The sequence below is a fragment of the Dreissena polymorpha genome, chromosome 6 (genome assembly GCF_020536995.1).
Source record: "Dreissena polymorpha isolate Duluth1 chromosome 6, UMN_Dpol_1.0, whole genome shotgun sequence".
Lineage (NCBI taxonomy): Eukaryota > Metazoa > Mollusca > Bivalvia > Myida > Dreissenidae > Dreissena > Dreissena polymorpha.
The window spans coordinates 64,849,189-64,867,178 of NC_068360.1; the positions used below are offsets into that span (position 1 = coordinate 64,849,189).

Consider the following 17,990-nt stretch of genomic DNA (forward strand, 5'->3'; position numbering starts at 1 on the left):
AATGTATTATCTTTTCTAAAATTTAATTGGTTATACGAATCGACCAATTGCAAACATAATTTGTATCCCATACTAAAACTTTTTTTAGGGATAAATCTAAAATATATTTTATATCCTCACGGATCTAAGATAATAACATGGGTGACTGTATAACAAATGTACAACACTAGCTTACATTATTACCCATGGCTTATGCTTATAACAATAATAACGCACTATAATAGTTTGCAGTTTTACAAGTGAACAACATAATCACTTTCGTTAAATCAATCATAATAATCAAAGGCTTTATGTTCTGAAGATGGATATTTATTATTGTACTTATAATTTAAGCAATGACAGCATTGTGTCTGATAGCATTACTGAATCATTGCAGACTATCGAATACAGTTTTTGTTGAATATGTTTGAATGAAAATTGTTGAACTCCATTCACTTCGGGTTATGTATTTAAGCTTGTTTTTTCTGACGCAATATGTTGCGATTATAATGTTACATATTATTAATTACACCGTTAGTAACTGACTGTGTATGGGTTGTACACTTCGCTCTCGTATTGTATTATAGGTTACAATACACTAAATGATCGCTTCGTGTAGGGCTGTACTCTCTAAAAAAATATAATAGTTGACAGGAAGGCATGTTTTACACTTTTTACCATTATTCAGGTGTTATCTTGCGGAGATAATGGTAGGGCATGAATAGATGTTCACTACTGAATCCCTGAAATATGATACACTTGAAGACTATAGTAAACCATTGCACTAGAAAAGGTTACATTCCACTAAGAAACGGCCGAAAAAAAAGTTGCAAAAACAGTCGATTTTGATTTGTGTCAAGTTCTTTCTTGCATTGTACATGACATATCTTTTTTATTGCATAAATCGATTCCGCTTAGAATGGCCTTTAAGAAAAGGTATGGTTATGGGGGTCTCTATGTGCAAAATGTTGCATTTATTTTCGCTCAAAGTTGTCGCTTTTACATTGAATTATATTGGAAAACTATTTGGTGTATTATGACCTATAAAATTACTGAGGGTGTATACCATGTACACCGTCAGTTACTACCGGTGTAACGATTAAATCTCAACCGACTACAGGGGTAGTAGTATCGGGTTAATGGAAAATATTCCATGGGCACGTGACCGCTCTAAGCCAATCGGATAAGTTCATTATTGTAGGAGGTAAGATATACACGTATACGATAGTGTCATGTTTTCATATCTATACTATTAATAGGTTTACGATCTTGATGTATTATATTTTTCGATACAATGTACAATATGTTGTTCGAATGCCATTTGATATTAAAGGGGCCTATTCACAGTTTGATAAAATGTCGATTAAAAACCACTGCCTTAGATGCAAAAAGTAATGCAAACATTGCGTTTTAACAATCGAAACGACACTCCTCACTACGATTTTTTTTTAATATTGGGTTTAATAATAAAGCGTTTATAACGCTTTTCCTCAAAATTAAAGTCAGTGTGACGCAGTAGTAAAACCTTAGATTTTGTGTCCAGAGGTCTCGGGTAGGAATTTTAAGTCATCTTTTTTCATGCTATTAAAGTTAGTTTAAACTTTTCAAAACATGATACATTTGTTAGTATACACAATAAATGGCTTTTATTTTTTAAATACGAAAATATGTGAACAAGTCGCTTAAATGTGAGATTTTTACAAAGCGTGTCATATTATAAGTCTGATACTCATTTGCCACAACAACATCTTGTTTAGCATATTTGATTTCTTAAATGCAAGTGGTTTTTGGATAATGTGTTTGAACGCCGAGTCTTAGGCAATGCTAATGATTTTTCATCTACGCCCACATTGGAACATATTGCGTAAATATTTAAATAAATAAATGGAAACAGAGATGTTAAACGTGTTGTTTCTAGCACATGTAAACTTAATTGATTTACATTTTTAACGGAGATTTTTTTTAAAGGCAAAACGTACGAAATAAAGATTAAATTGGTTCAACAAATAAAAAACGCGACACGTATCAATGAAGACGATAGTTACTTTAGGTAATACAACATTAAACATCCGGTGATCATTCTGCCATAAAATCGTGGTCTGATTGCGAGTATATAAGTCCATACTCAACAAGTCAAAAACAGAAGACCTCAAAGTGTAGATTAAATACTTAATATAACACTAGATAAATAGCTGTGTGTGGGATTGCCGGTAATACGAATAATGCTCGAACAGTTGGAAAACATGGATTCTAGCGGTATGTTAGATTACTTATTCAAATAATACGTGTAAATAGTGATACACATTATATATTTATATATTTATATTACATACATTAAATTATGAAAGTATTATAAATTATTAATAAATAAAAAAATAATATTAAGAAAACAATAATAATAAACAATAATAATAATATTAATAATAATAATAATAATCATTATCATCATCATCATCATAATAATCGTCATCATCGTCGTCGTCATCGTCATCATCATCATCATCATCATCATCATCATCATCATCATCATCATCATCATCATCATCATCATCATCATCATCATCATCATCATCATCATCATCATCATCATCATCATCATCATCATCATCATCATCATCATCATCATCATCATCATCATCATCATCATCATCATCATCATCATCATCATCATCATCATCATCATCATCATCATCATCATCATCATCATCATTATCATCATTATCATCATCATCATCATCATCATCATCATCATCATCATCACCATCATCATCATCATCATCATCATCACCACCACCATCATCATCATCATCATCATCATCATCATCATCATCATCATCATCATCATCATCATCATCATCATCATCATCATCATCATCATCATCATCATCATCATCATCACCACCATCATTATCATCATCATCATTATCATCATCATCATTATAATAATAATAATAATAATAATAATAATAATATAATAATAATAATAATAATAATAATAATAATAATAATAATGATAATAATAATAATAATAATAATAATGATAATAAAAAAATATAATTATAATAGATTAGAACACTTATTTGATTTATACGTTTTTAACAATTGTTCTCATTATAAATAATTATAAAACACTAGTATTTTAAACATTAAACGTGTTATGTAATGATGAAGATAATCGTGTGGGCTTTGATCATTTGATATTTTGTTTTATGATCATTTGCCTGAAAATTGATTACATATATAGGAATTTCACTTGTAGCGTTTTATAATCTGTTTTAAATATGACTGGGTTCAACAAAACTGCTTTTATTATAAGTTTTCCGTCTCGGTTACAGTTTCTTAATCGATTAAAATATTCTAAGCCTAATTTCCTTACACGTACTTTCAGTAAGATACATTGAAGCTATACAAACAGACTCATTGGCCAAAATTACACCACTTATCTACTAATATAACTGATAGTATTCTGTCTGAAATCTTTTACATAACTGTTAGTAATATTTCATGTTCATAGCAACAATAAGTGAATACGATAATTAAATGAAACATCTATGCTTTTTGTGGTTTCTCTTGGATAAATGCCTGCTTATCGACCTGCCTGATACTTTTCGCGATTTTTATCACTGGTCAGACGCATATTCAAAGCCTTGGCCTTTTGTTAAGTGCATACATAATAAATCGATACATCGAATTAAAACTTTGTCGAGAAGGCTTCATTTTAAGGTGACTGCTTGGGGCCTTATGCAAAGAATTATCGCATAGTTCTTATCGACAACAATTCATACATCAAACAAAATGTCATATTTAAGGTGATAATTTCGTTTCCCGTTGGTAAAACATATTTGCTTAAAGAAAAAAACACCCAAAGCAAAATTCAAACTGTGCATTTCTTACGACTTTTACTTACAACACATTACCATTTCAGACCTTTGATTGCAGTTGTATTCTGAAAATATTTATGTAAACGTTCAATCATTTTTTTCAATATTCTGTTACAGAAACCACATAAAACGCGGATCTTTAAGCATACTTCAAAGTTATTCGTTTATATCGTAATAAAGTTATATCGTATAGTCAATAAAATACGTAATATTACTGATGGTTCGAAGATAAAAGGATACTTAGAGAGGTTTTAGTGAATTATACTGCATACCCTATTATCATAAATGTTCAAACAAAACAGAAAAATAACAAATAAAAAGCAAGAGGTATTGTTCTTGCTGTCGGACGATGCAATGGTGTTTATTTGCATGATATTTGGTGTCATAAATATGACGCCACGACAATTACAAAATTGTCGATGTAATGCTATAGTAGAAAAAATGGTTTTCGCTTATAAATGTATTGTTTTCATTTTTTAGACGTAGCTTCAACATGTTTTGAGTCGTTAGACCTAGATTTCATGCGACACGACTCTTCATTGGGGACATTTACTTCATACCCGTAGCCAGGGGGGGGGGGATGCGTTGGATGCGTTCGCACCCGGTATTTTGACGAGTAAAAAAAATGTACTATAAGTTGCAGCCAACTTTATTCGATGCAAAAACGGTTATATATCTTTTCCCCGGAATCCAGTGAGTCTTCGTATTTAAGCGTTACAATAACGTTGAAAAAATAGGCTACCGCCTGGTCACCATATAATTAATTTCTCGATGAAGTCATTGCCAAGATAGCTCCACATTCACAACTTTGCACAATGTTTTATTTATGTCAAACTTGAAACTAGGAAATACGTCCAATCTTAAACAGTTGATAAAATGAATTTAAAACGTTATAACATATGACAAGGTGAACGTTAACGTTTAATGTCCCCTTAACTGTGACGGATCTTAAGCAAATACGTTCATCTTTTTGTTAAGGACTTTGATGCCATAGGGCCAGCAGTTTGTGGTTATAGGATCTTTATGAAGCCTTATTTTTTATATCTTTCTGAAATTCGTTTAGAAATAGATAACTTATTGGTTAAAAATAAAAAAATAAAGTAACCAGTTATACCATTTTGATTTCTGTTTAGTATTGATGCAGATCAAAGAACACCCAGTTTTTGTTGAACAATGCACTATTAGCACGTTAAGATCAATGCTAGGCCTCTGGTACTATCCATAGCAGCAGAAAAACTATTGTTTTGCAAAAAGTCAAATATTTCCTTTTAGTTTGCTTGATTTTAAAATACACCAATTTTTATCAAGATTCCAAGATTCCGATAAATAATGATTCTTAATATCGTTCTTATTGTTGATTTTACATTCTATAAATGTGTTGTTGAATATGTAAACAAAGTGTCATACTAGTGTCGGGTTAAACACCGTATACAATAGTGTATTTCCGTGACTGATCGAAAAATATGGTTTTTGATAACCGGTAGTGGGAAATTCATGTATGTTATATCATATTCATGTCCATCAGTCACTGAGTGTGGTCAATTAAAGTGAAATTTAATATAAAAATGCTCTATAACTTCAGTTTCTAAATACATATAAAAAGTCACCAAAATGCAGGATTTTACATTTCATTTTCAAAATTTTCTAGGAAAAATTCGCACACCCCTTTTCAAAACCCTGCATACGGGCCTGCACTTCCACTAGAAATAAGACATGTTTCATGTTTAATGGAATGCATACTAACAAACACCATGAAATGTGTGCGGCTAACTGCTGGGAATTAGAAATAAAACACTTGTTCACATAAGAAGTAAAAGTATAGTTTAAAACATGTTATCGGCATATATTCTTGAACTAAACATATTTATGAAAAACAAGCTAATGAGGTATGTAATTATCCGCATGATTAATTCATCCATATGAAAAAATAATTATGTGTGTCGCGTGATGCAAAAATGGGTCTTAAGCCATATGCGACGATATTAGCTCCAGACCAGCCTGGGCAGTACCATTCGTGGTCTCAATAGTAGCCTCTGATCAATATATAACAGAAAGTGACACGTCGTTTGTTTGGCCTCTTATCAAATATGGCTGACGAACTATACAGCCAAAATAAGGTATCTCAACAAGATAGTTTGTGTTTTAGGCAATCAGACGAAGCAGGTGTGAACGGATTGGTATGCTACATTTATTACTAATATTTTATCGTAAATGTGTAATATATATCATTATTCCATACTTTTCATTAATAATTTCAGAGATGTCGAGAAAGGAACAAAGACGTCGCGTTGGTATACTGGGAACCGGGGACTTCTCTAGGGCGCTAGCAAAACGACTCTTATTTTCCGGATATGACGTCATATTGGGAAGCAGGAAACCGGAAAAGAAAGCGATGTCCGCTATTGACCAATGTTTGTGCAATGTTCAATTTCTATCCGTCGAAGAGTGCATCAAAAGCGCATCAATCATTTTCCTGGCAGTCCATTTCGATAATGTCAAGGAGCTTCTGACAGAACACGTCGTGAAACTCGAAGGAAAGATTCTAATCGACGTCTCCAATAGAGACAGGCCAAGCAGCGTTACGTCGAACGCGGAGCTCGTCCAGAAAATGGTTCCCAGATGCAAGGTTGTCAAGGCGTTCAACGTCATTTCCGCTTATGCGATGGAGAACGACTACAACTCGAGCAGTAAACAGATCTTTATTTCTAGCAACAGCGAGGAGGCGCGAGATAAGGTGGCCAATATTGCCAAGGACATGAACTTCCGACCTGTGGATTTTGGAGGACTGTTTGCTGCTCGGAGAATCGAGAAACACCCACTGAGACTTTTTCCGGAGTGGAGAGGCCCACTTGGCTTTGCAGTTGGCGTGTTCAACGTTTGGCTACTTTTTCTCATATATATCTACTATATTGCAGACTCCTTGTACAAATGGGAGCAGCTGTTCGTCAAAGTGCTCAACAAAGCATTTTGCTTGACAGGCATAACGACGTTGTCAGTAACATACTTGGCCAGCAGTTTTGCGACCGTTTTCCAAATTTACTACGGTACAAAGCATATACGTTTCTCGCGGTGGCTAGATAAATGGCTGAAGAATCGGAAGCAACTAGGTCTCATATCTTTCGCGCTGATATCAATTCACGTGATCATGTCAGTGCTCACCATGTCTCCAACGTACTTTAGCTCCTGGTACCCCAGCACTGCAATCACCGTTCCTGCAAATCTCACTGCGCCATTTCAGTTAAAACAGGGCATGTGGATGAACTGGAAAGGAGAGGCGGCTTGCTTGGTTGGTATCATAGCCTACGTTGTACTTTGTTGTATCTGTGCCACTACGTTTCCGTCCGTCACGGACACGTTAAACTGGCGAGAGTGGAGGTTCGTGCAGTCTAAGATGGGACATGCTGCTTTATTGCTTTCTGTCGGACATGTTCTGGTTATGGGGCTACCCGAATGGCTGTCGAAGCCCCAAATCATTTTCAAATCTATCACATTCATGTGTTCAATTTTACCATGGATAACATTATTACTGAAGCTTTTATTTTCTCTTCCTTGTGTTGACCGGTACGTGATGAAGTTACGCAAAGGTTGGGAGAGACACGAGGACAAATGCAAAGCGGACTGTGTTCGACCCGTAAAACACGAGGGTTATGTTGCTATTGACATGAACGCGGGAAAGCGGATGTCGTGCCAGGATGCGTGCGCATGCCCTGATGACAAGATACCGATGATGAACATTGGGGGCTCGGATTGTGCTTGTGCTAGTGATGACCTTGTATTGAACGTTCCCTAGGTTTTAATTGGAATGTTCTAGAAAAGGGACAACAATGTAATAAAATCAAATGCCCATTTAAATAAGGTTTTAAAAGATGAAAACCAAACGGTGCTTAATGTATATATGTATATATATCAACTATATAATAGTTGGACCACTGTGTGATAATGACCGTGTGAAATTAACATTTGTATTGTTAAAAGAAGATATTCTTCCGGAAAAAATGTAAACAATTAACGATGTATAATGTTACAATAATAATTGTATAAAACAACCTTTTTAACAAATTAAAACGATCGTATATGGTGCGTTGTTTTATTTGCGTACACTTTCTTTGCTTTGAAACTTTGTCGATGCTTCTAGAACGAAGGGTTAACATATAAAATACCTTTACAAACTGTTGATCATTTATACACAATTGTTCCAATTTACAGAGCAAGCGAGCTGATTTTCGTACATTGATATATAAAAGTTCACTACATCATGTGTTCGTTTACTGGGAATGCCGCCCCAATAAAACGTGGCAAGTTTCTCATATTCCAAACCTCATGTATTGTTATTGTTTGAACATCATTATTCAAAACCGGACGGTTAAAACAGAAAAGTCATATTTATATTGAGCCAGAACCACTTAACAATTAAAAAAAATCAATGTGTGTGTGTGTGTGTTGAAAAATTGCACTTTTATTAGACTGTATATATGCAAACGTTGAAGTGCTTTTCCAAATTTAAGAAATAGTACGCAAATAAGGGTTCATAATGTAAATCAGGGGTTTTGCTGTAGATCAAGAGGGTCACCATTCATGACGAATATGCGAAAAGTATTTATTTATTTTTAAATAATTGTCTCCAAAATACTGTACGCAAATCTTTTGGAAGTCAAATGCATATGGCCAAACGCAAGGGACCAAAACAAAGGCGGTCAGGGTCTGTCAGATATAAATATTGGTTTATATGCGACGAATAGGCTAGATTGTAAAACTTTAGACCAGTTTGCAAAAGTTACATTCGAGTAATGTATAGCTAGATTCTCTCAATGTATAAAGTTGTTTTACTCGAATGAATGCTTTACACTTTAAGACATTGTTCTGGTTTATCTTTTGGAGATATTGATGGGGTAAACATATGTCTTCAATATTAAGTCACTGAACTAAGATAAAATTAGAGACTATAGTAAAACATTGGGCTAAATCGGATTACATTCCACTAATAAATGGACGACAAAAGGTGCAAAACAGTCGATTTTGATAAGTGTTGAGTTCTTTCTTGCGTTTATAGGCATTTTGTATTAATGAATTGATTTAAGGTAGAATGCCATTTGAAACAAATGTATGGTAATGCGGATGCATGTGCAAAATGTTACATTTATTTTTTGTTTTAAGGTTTCGCTTTGACCTTGAATTATATAAGGAAAATATTAAGCATATTGTGATCTGTTAGTGTTAGAGACGATGTTTGTACTGCCATTGACTGTCGCCGATTATGATATTGAACAATAAATCAATTAGTACTAGGTTATACCTTCAGCAAGACCATTTATGAGAATTATAATTAAAGACGATGAAAACTAAATAATTATATGATATTGAAAGTACAAAATCAAACTACGACACATGGAACTGTTTATATATGAACGTTTTAATTGGATTTGAGCCATTAGATTTTCAAAAAGTTAACATTTCTGTTTCATATTCATACGTTCATTTATGTGTTGCAATGTCTATTACATAGTTTTGAAACATTTCATCGATGTATGAATTGATGACATTTGATGATTGTTGTTATGTATGTTGTCTGTCATGTGCAAAAAAATGTTATTATGATATAAAATAAAGCTTCTGATGACTAATGAAGTCTCTTCGTGTACGTTTTATCATTATGACGTTTAAACATGTTAAAATAAAGTTTATCATATCGCTCCATTGATAACTGCATGATATAACGCTATCTGATGTATTTTTTTATATATCAGATCAACTGGAAGATGTTGTATCAGTCAATGTTTGCAGGTAGTTCATATAAACCTGATTCAACTATAAAGTTATCATTTTTGTTAAAATAGAATCTGATTCAACAGGACAAACAATTTGACACCAAGATGTTATATATTTTATACACATAAAGCAACACAAACGGCAAAAAACATATTTTACATGTATTAAGCGCAAGTACCCATGAGGTCATTAGTAACACACCAAACGTCCAAAGTCATATTCATTCCCGCAAAAAATGCAGCGTCGTAGCGATTATTTTTCACTATTTCTTATAAAATGGGGGACGAAGAGGTATCATAACCAGAAAAACAGATTATTGCCTGATCGTTTTGTAAGATAGCAGGTTTGGCACGAATAAAATAACGGCTCGGCAAACCTCGCCATTAATTTTATTCTAAGAGACATACTACACAACCATCAGGCAGTAACCTGTTATTTTCTATATATTATATTAAAGATAAACCGTTTATTAAATTAATATTATTGAAATAATAATGGGATATATTGGTATAGAATGGTGTCTACGTCGTTATAAAGTGGCGACAACTTTTTGGGAACCAGTAAAACACTTGCAAATATGCGCCTTAGCAGAATGTTTCCTAAATATCTTTCCGTTAATTTTCCTCCTGAAGTCAGTAATATACAGGTACTTTAAATATTACTTGATTTGATACATAAGATAACATAGTATGATCGGTTAACGTGTCATTTATCAATTGGTTGTCGAATATTAAATTTATTCAGATTAAAATGTCATAAATCGAAACTATATACATAGCATGTGATGATCAACATGTGCAATCTTGATAGGAAAACGTGCGTTTAAAACCAAATTTTCTTCACCTGTTAAACAAAAATAATTAAATGTATGGTCACTATTCCGAAAGACTTCATTATAAGTTAAGTTCAATGTTATTTCTTTCAGACATGAGTGTTTTTTACAAATGTATCTAATTTACATATGATGATCTACGTCGTGTTTTCATTTTGTAAAATTCATCATCAACAACAACATTGAAGTCATTTTATTATAAAAACGATTAAACAAAAACGTGGCTTATTTTAGGCAAAGATAAAGTGAAAAAAAACATACTCGTTATGTTGCTTAAAAAAAGTTCGGTCCTCTTACCTTTATTAAGGTTGTATTTGACAACCGGATACTCGAAGTTAGAACAAACCACATAACCGGATCTAGGTAAATAACCACGGGAAAGACGACAATGCATAGCTTAGTTTTTTCGTCTTATCAACCTATAAGACTCATTTTTCACAAAGAATAACTGATTTACGAACGTCAAACCACAATATTATATTTTCTAAAATATAATTGGTTATACGCATTGACCAATTGCAAACATAATTTGTTACCCGGACTTCAACTCTTTTTAGGGATAAATCTGAAAATATATTTTTTATTCTAACGGATCTAACTTAATTACATGGATGACTGTACAACATAGCAACGTGTGCTAAACTGTTCTACATTATAACTCATGGCTAGAACACATCGCAATAATAACGCACTAGTTTGCAGTTTTACAAGTGAACATAATACTAACTTTCGTTGAAGCAATCATAATAATCCCAAGCTTTATGTTCTGGATATGGATATTTATTATTACACTTATTATTTAAGCACGGGCAGCATTGTTCCTGACAGCATTACGGAATAAATGCAGACTACATCTGCGTTTTAATTGTGTGGCATTTCTCTTGTTAACGTTCTTTACGACTCCTCCGCATTGCATATATTCTTCGTTTTTGCTCGGATTTAGACGACTCAAATCAAGACGGTCATACTCGTTTTGCCTACTGGTAGGGCCAGTAGCAGTCCCATCAAATCATGGAATATGAATTTATACCCAAAATTGATTTAATGTAGATTTATTTAAGTAATTACTAAAGATCAACTACTAAAAATAGTACTGATACAAACCTTTAAAAAATGATAATACTCAAATACTCTTTAAAAGGGCATTTTCACAGATGTTGGCATATATATTAAAGTTTGCCATTAAAGGATTTATATTGATAAATGTAAACATTGGATCTAAAAAGCTCCAGTAAAAAACAATAATACAATTAAAGAAAGAATAAAAGTAACCCTCAACTGGGCTCGAACCACTGACACTTGAAGTAAAAGTCTAATGCTTCGACCACTCGGCCATCCGCGCTCATACAATGTGTGATGAATTCTATGCTCTATATAAGCCATTTTCGTAGTATCACACAATTTAACGACAACAACAAAACTCTCCAAATAATTAAATTGTTTCGCGTTACAACGCTTTATAATTTTCAGGTTTTTAAATCGTCAAAAGATGCATATAATGGATATTTTACAGCAAGGTAAATGTTCAGCATTGCTGGTTCCTCACACATATTATATCTACAACGAAAATTTGCGAATCTGAATTTTTTTTTATTTTGTCAATTTGCCGAAACGTGAAAAGGCCCCTTTATTTGAAATTTCAGTTGCACTACCAGTTGAGAAAACCGGTATTATACAGTGTGGTCCCTTATCTATGGGAAAGAAGAATCGCAAACCAGTGAAACCCTTAATCAGGTTTCGATAGCACAATAAGACGTTAATTTAGAGACGGCAACCTCTGAATATTACAAATATGACAACATTAATGATATGTACGGATATACGAACTTCTCAATCCACAGGGCACAAACCAGACTGTAGAAGTAATCCAAAATCATGATCAAATATGCAGGAGGAGAAATCCCGTGTAACAAAATGCGTTACTTTATGTACAGGAAGGAACCGATTGCCAAACTGTAAGACTTTGAAAAGGATTTCGATAACATAATAAAGGAAAGGTCAAACTACCCATAAAAGCTTCAGAAGACTGGAACTATAACAACATTGATGACATGTACGAGGACCCTGACATCTTCTAGAGATTAGAATTATGACAACATTGATGACATGTACGAGAACCCTGACAGCCTCTGAAGACTGGAACTATGACGACATTGATGATATGTACGAGGACCCTGACAGATTCTTAAGACTGGAACTATGACAACATTGATGATATGTACGAGGACCGTGAAAACCTCTGAAGACTGGAACAATGACAACATTTATGAGATGTACAAGGTCCCCGACAGCTTCTTACGACTAGAACTATGATAATATTGATGATATGTGCTGACAGCTTCTGAAGACTGGAACTATGACAATATTGATGATATGTGCTGATAGCTTCTGAAGACTGGAACTATGACAATATTGATGATATGTACTAGGACCCTGATAGATTCTTAAGACTGTAACTATGACAACATTGATGACATTTGCTGACAGCTTCTGAAGACTGGAACTATGACAATATTGATGATATGCACGAGGATACGAAGACTACTCACAACTCAAATAGAACAGTCGAACATAATTATAATCATCACTTAAAGATCCTTTATTTCTTGTTACTGACTAATGGCCACACATTTAGACACTGAAAAGAAATCTCATCATCACAGTATAAATCAAACTGAATTAAGAAAGAATAAAAGTAAAAACTCATTTTTATCAAATCCGTCGGTTGCTAGCCATATAAAATGAACTGCATCTTTCCCAGACACGATGAAATGAAACAAACCAGCATCGACAACAATATCTTGTCTTTTAGTAATCAGCTTTAGAAATATAGCATTAACGAGTTTCATCATCAGATCAATTCCATGTAAATCCTGAAAGACGCCGTAATGTTGGATGTCAAAAGCCATATTGTAGTAGTAGTAGTAGAAGTAGTAGTAGTAGTAGTAGTAGTTGTTGTAGTAGTAGTAGTAGTAGTAGTAGCAGTAGTAGTAGTAGTAGTAGTAGAAGTAGTAGTAGTAGTAGTAGTAGTAGTAGTAGTAGTAGTAGTAGTAGTAGTAGTTGTAGTAGTAGTAGTAGTAGTAGTAATAGTAGTAGTAGTAGTAGTAGTAGTAGTAGTAGTAGAAGTAGTAGTAGTAGTAGAAGTAGTAGTAGAAGTAGTAGTAGTAGTAGTAGTAGTAGTAGTAGTAGTAGTAGTAGTAGTAGTAGTAGTAGTAGTAGTAGTAGTAGTAGTAGTAGTAGTAGTAGTAACAGTAGTAGAAGTAGTAGTAGTAGTATTAGTAGTAGTAGTAGTAGTAGCAGTAGTAGTAGTAGAAGTAGTAGTAGTAGTAGTAGTAGTAATAGTACTAGTAGTAGTAGTAGTAGTAGTAGTAGTAGTAGTAGTAGTAGTAGTAGTAGTAGGAGGAGGAGGAGGAGTAGTAGTAGTAGTAGTAGTAGTAGTAGTAGTAGTAGTAGCAGCAGTAGTAGTAGAAGAAGTAGTTGTAGTAGTAGTAGTAGTAGTAGTAGTAGTAATAGTAGTAGTAGTAGTAGCAGCAGCAGCAGCAGCAGTAGCAGAAGCAGTAGCAGTAGAAGTAGTAGTAGTTGTTGTTGTAGTTTATTGCTGTTATGTGTTTATCCATATATAGATACTTAATAGTTGTAAGTGAATAAAGCCCTATTTCCTTTTTTGCGGCCGTCCCTAAGAAACGACAAACCGAAGTTAATCTTGTCAATGTTTCTGTGAGTTTCATACCCAATTACGTATTTTAGGGTTAAATGTATCTCAATAAAATACTTATTTTACTCATAGTCAAAAGTATATTAGTTATACTCTATATTCTCTAAACCCCACCTGTTAAGTACGGTGACCATTAACTAAACTCACATGGGCGGGAGAGGGGATTGAATCCGGGTCGCCAAGGTGAGGAATTCGTTTTTTAACCGGAAAGCCCATTTGACTTTTGACCTGCGTTCGGCGATATGTTTACTTTGTTATGTGTTCTGGGCAATTCCGTTTTTTATCCCATCATCCGACGTGCACTGTCGAAAAAAACCACTGTGGAATAAATTTTCCTCTATTTCGGCAGTGCTGAAATATAGCTGTCACGCGCGGCGGAGAATGGTCATATTACTCGGAATCAACTATAAAGTAATCATTTTTAGTATAATCGAATCAGATTCAACAAAACAAACAATTTGATACCATGATGTATTATATTTTAAACACATAATGCAACTCAACAAGCAAAAAACCATTATTTACAAATATTAAGTGTGCTTACTCGTGACGTCATTATTAACACGTCATACGACGCAATGCATGTTCTTTCACGCTAAAGCTGCAGTTGTTTAGTGTGTTTTTTTTTAAAGATCGGGGATGTAGAGGTATGATAAACAGAAAAACAAGTTAGTTACTGATCGTTTTGTAATGTATTAGGCTCGGCACGATTAAAATAATGAAACAATATTTGCTTAAAATAACTTTGGGATTTTCCGTGTAGTTCGATTTTCCTATTTTTTTTACAGAAATAATTAAAGACAGACAGACAGACAAATATTTTATTTGTCTTCCACAATGTACATCGTCAACATCACATGTGGTTGGTATTGATATATGTCAACATGTATATTCGCAGAAAAACAATTGTAACAAACATGAATATATACAAAACAAATGCATATTGAAGTACCGAGGATGAACAATCGGAAAATTACGATTTAACAAAGTCGATCTGTTACTCAACGATTCCTTTACAAATAAACAAAGTTTTATCAGTTCTGACCTATTGGTTGATTGTAGCAATAGTACATACTAAAAAACAGATGGACTATTATAGTAATATTTTTTTAGGTATTTCTTTATTATATCAACATTTGTTGAACAAAAACATACAAAATGAAATTCGTCGTCAAAAATATCCGAGACAATACAACAAAGACAATATCTTTATTGTCTAGCAATAGTGTTTCCATTATATCTACCGTCTGTATACGAAGGGGGTGAACCGATAATCTAAATCGGCATAAATAAAATCTTAAATTTTTCGGAACTAAGTCTAGGTAATTCTCATATTCAAGATTTGACTTTGAAGCTCTATAAATGTCTAACATCTAACTTCTAGTGTGCGGTACCAATTTTGTTTATATGTATCTATAATTCTGGATTTTAGAATCAGTTTAAATTGTTTTCATTAATATCATGAACGCTGTTAAAAACATAACTATACCCATAATCATCCAATAATTTCATGAGGTTATAAATCCAATTTCTGCTGAACAACCTAAAATAAACCCAACGAATGCATCAAATAGTTGACAAAGAATTTTGGGCTTCAAATCAAAATCTCGACATTTACAAAACAAAGTATTCAAGGCTTTGAGAGCTTTGACAATTAAATCTTCTAATGAATCAAATTAAAACTACCGGTGTAATAAAATACAACACCTAAATAATTGAAGTCATTTACAGATTCTATAGCATGGCCATTGTATATCCACCTTTCACATGGCAATAATCTGCCTCTTTTTCGATAAACCATTATCTTTGTCTTATTAGTATTAACTTTCAGTCCCCATGTATTACAATAATTATATATATATTGTCCAAATGGTTATGGACTTCTTCTGGTGATTTACAAACAATGACCATGCCGTCTGCAAACAGTAATATAGTTTTTAAAAAGTAATCTAGTTGCAAACCTGAATCAATATTATTTTGCAAAAGCGACTCAATATCTTCTACAAAGAAAGAAAATAACAAATTGGACATAACCTCCCCTTGACGTAAGCCAACAGCATAGCTTAAGTAATCTGACAATAAAGCTTATGATTTTACACATGACTTAACTTGTTGATACATATCACGCACGATTCTTATTATTTTGCCTTGAATTTCACATGTAAACCTTTTCAATCATAAAGCGTGTCTATAAATAGTACCAAAACATTGCATCATATCGACAAAAATTACATACAAGCGTTTGTTTTCAAATAAATAATGATATTTTAAAGAATGTAAAATAAATATTGTGTTAGTAGTGGACCGCCTTTTTTTTGAAATCCGAATTGGGCGTCCGAAATTATTTTATGTTTTATACATATATTTTTAACACGTTTATTTTTAACAGTCGTGAATAACTTTGAGCAGCTCACTAATGTAATTCCTCTATATACATCGGATTTTGAACCTTTTGTTATGAAGAGTGAGTATAATACCTTCAGTCCACTGGTCCCGGAAATAATCGGAATTTAGTATATTATTAAACAAATCACATAAATGAGATGATAGAGTCTTTAAAATATTCGTTTAAACGGTTGTCACTTTCATAAGCTTTAAATCGTTTAAGTGGATTAACAGCAGTTGTTACTTCATGCACCGTTCTCGGTTCATCTAATTCAGGATATAAATTATTAGGGAGATTAAAATTACTTATAAATTCGATGCAACACAACTATCCGAGCTAATCCTCGAAAAATAATATGTAAATTCCGCTAACGGAATATTATTAGATCTATTGGTGTTTGACTTAAAATGTTTCCGAAATTGCCTTGGTTTACTTTTCTTATATTCTGTAATTTTATCCATTTTGAATTTGTAATCGCAATTAAACCTCTTATGGCAAATTCACAGGTGGTTAGCGTGTGGCTATGATATTAATTAGTGAAAACATCATTTTGAATGATAAATTATCATATTATAACGAAAATTCAACTTTTCCGAAAAAATAATTCACTATCAAATATATATATATATATAACAAGGTATCCAACTCAAAATCACCCGAAAACAAGTACATATGTTCAGTATATTCGGTAATAAAATATCGCGATGTGAAATCCAAAGTACATCGCAAAAATAGGTGACATACCGATATACACACTATAAATAACGCAAGTAGATTGATCATTTTATATATAAAATATGCACCATTCACTACGCATGCACAATTTGCATTCCTGGGTTTACCACATGACGTTGATTATCAATCCACTTCCGTTATTTATAGTTAACTGGTAGTTACATGGTACCTGTACCCAGTGAAATTTATTACCGAATGAACTGAAAATATGACAACTTAACAACTTTTTTCAAGTAATGTAATATACTAGTCGTGATATTTTAGTCAATATAAACTAATGATTGTAAAAATACGGTATTTTAGAACTTTTCTTTTTTCGCCAATCGCGGTTGACGGTCCATTTAAAGAATTGACATCTTTCAAAGAGAGCAGTAAAAATAATTGATAACTGTCACTGTTATTTGCACTTAAACAATGAATTATCATAGTAAGAGCAACTATATTTCTTTGCTATCATAGGAAAGAACAAACTAAGCGTGTTGGTTTCTTTTGAACACATCAGCAGTTGATCATTGTAGTTTTTCCCTTTGTTAGTATTTATATGCATTCGTTATTTTTTCTACATTTCGTATTTACTTTAAACATTATATGAGTGCACTTAATATCTTTGATCAATTTTTAATTGACCAAGCTTTGCAAAATACCTCCTCCTAACTTAATCCCTTGTATAATCTGTTAATATTGTTATATGCAGGA

At 33.0% G+C, this 17,990-nt stretch overlaps 1 protein-coding gene and 1 pseudogene across 2 annotated transcripts; both read left to right on the forward strand.

The window, feature by feature from the left end:
* Positions 1-17,990, forward strand: part of LOC127834217 (metalloreductase STEAP4-like) — a 117,142-nt pseudogene that overhangs the window by 33,908 nt on the left and 65,244 nt on the right.
* On the forward strand, positions 642-7,973 carry LOC127834215 (metalloreductase STEAP4-like). 2 transcript variants are annotated; one of them, XM_052359871.1, is made up of 2 exons: positions 642-1,183; positions 6,119-7,973. In XM_052359871.1, exon 2 carries the CDS (start codon positions 6,121-6,123, stop codon positions 7,648-7,650), a length of 1,530 nt encoding a protein of 509 aa, XP_052215831.1. In that variant the 5' UTR covers positions 642-1,183; positions 6,119-6,120; the 3' UTR covers positions 7,651-7,973. The 2 variants fall into 2 exon arrangements, with proteins under 2 accessions (XP_052215831.1, XP_052215830.1); XM_052359870.1 differs by lacking the exon at positions 642-1,183 and adding an exon at positions 2,187-2,235.

Excerpts from the sequence above, each read along its gene's own strand:
- LOC127834215 (XM_052359870.1), top strand. The coding sequence starts at position 2,202 with ATGCTCGAACAGTTGGAAAACATGGATTCTAGCG. Across the intron at positions 2,236-6,118 it reads GGAAAACATGGATTCTAGCG|AGATGTCGAGAAAGGAACAA; the intron begins GTATGTTAGATT and ends TAATAATTTCAG.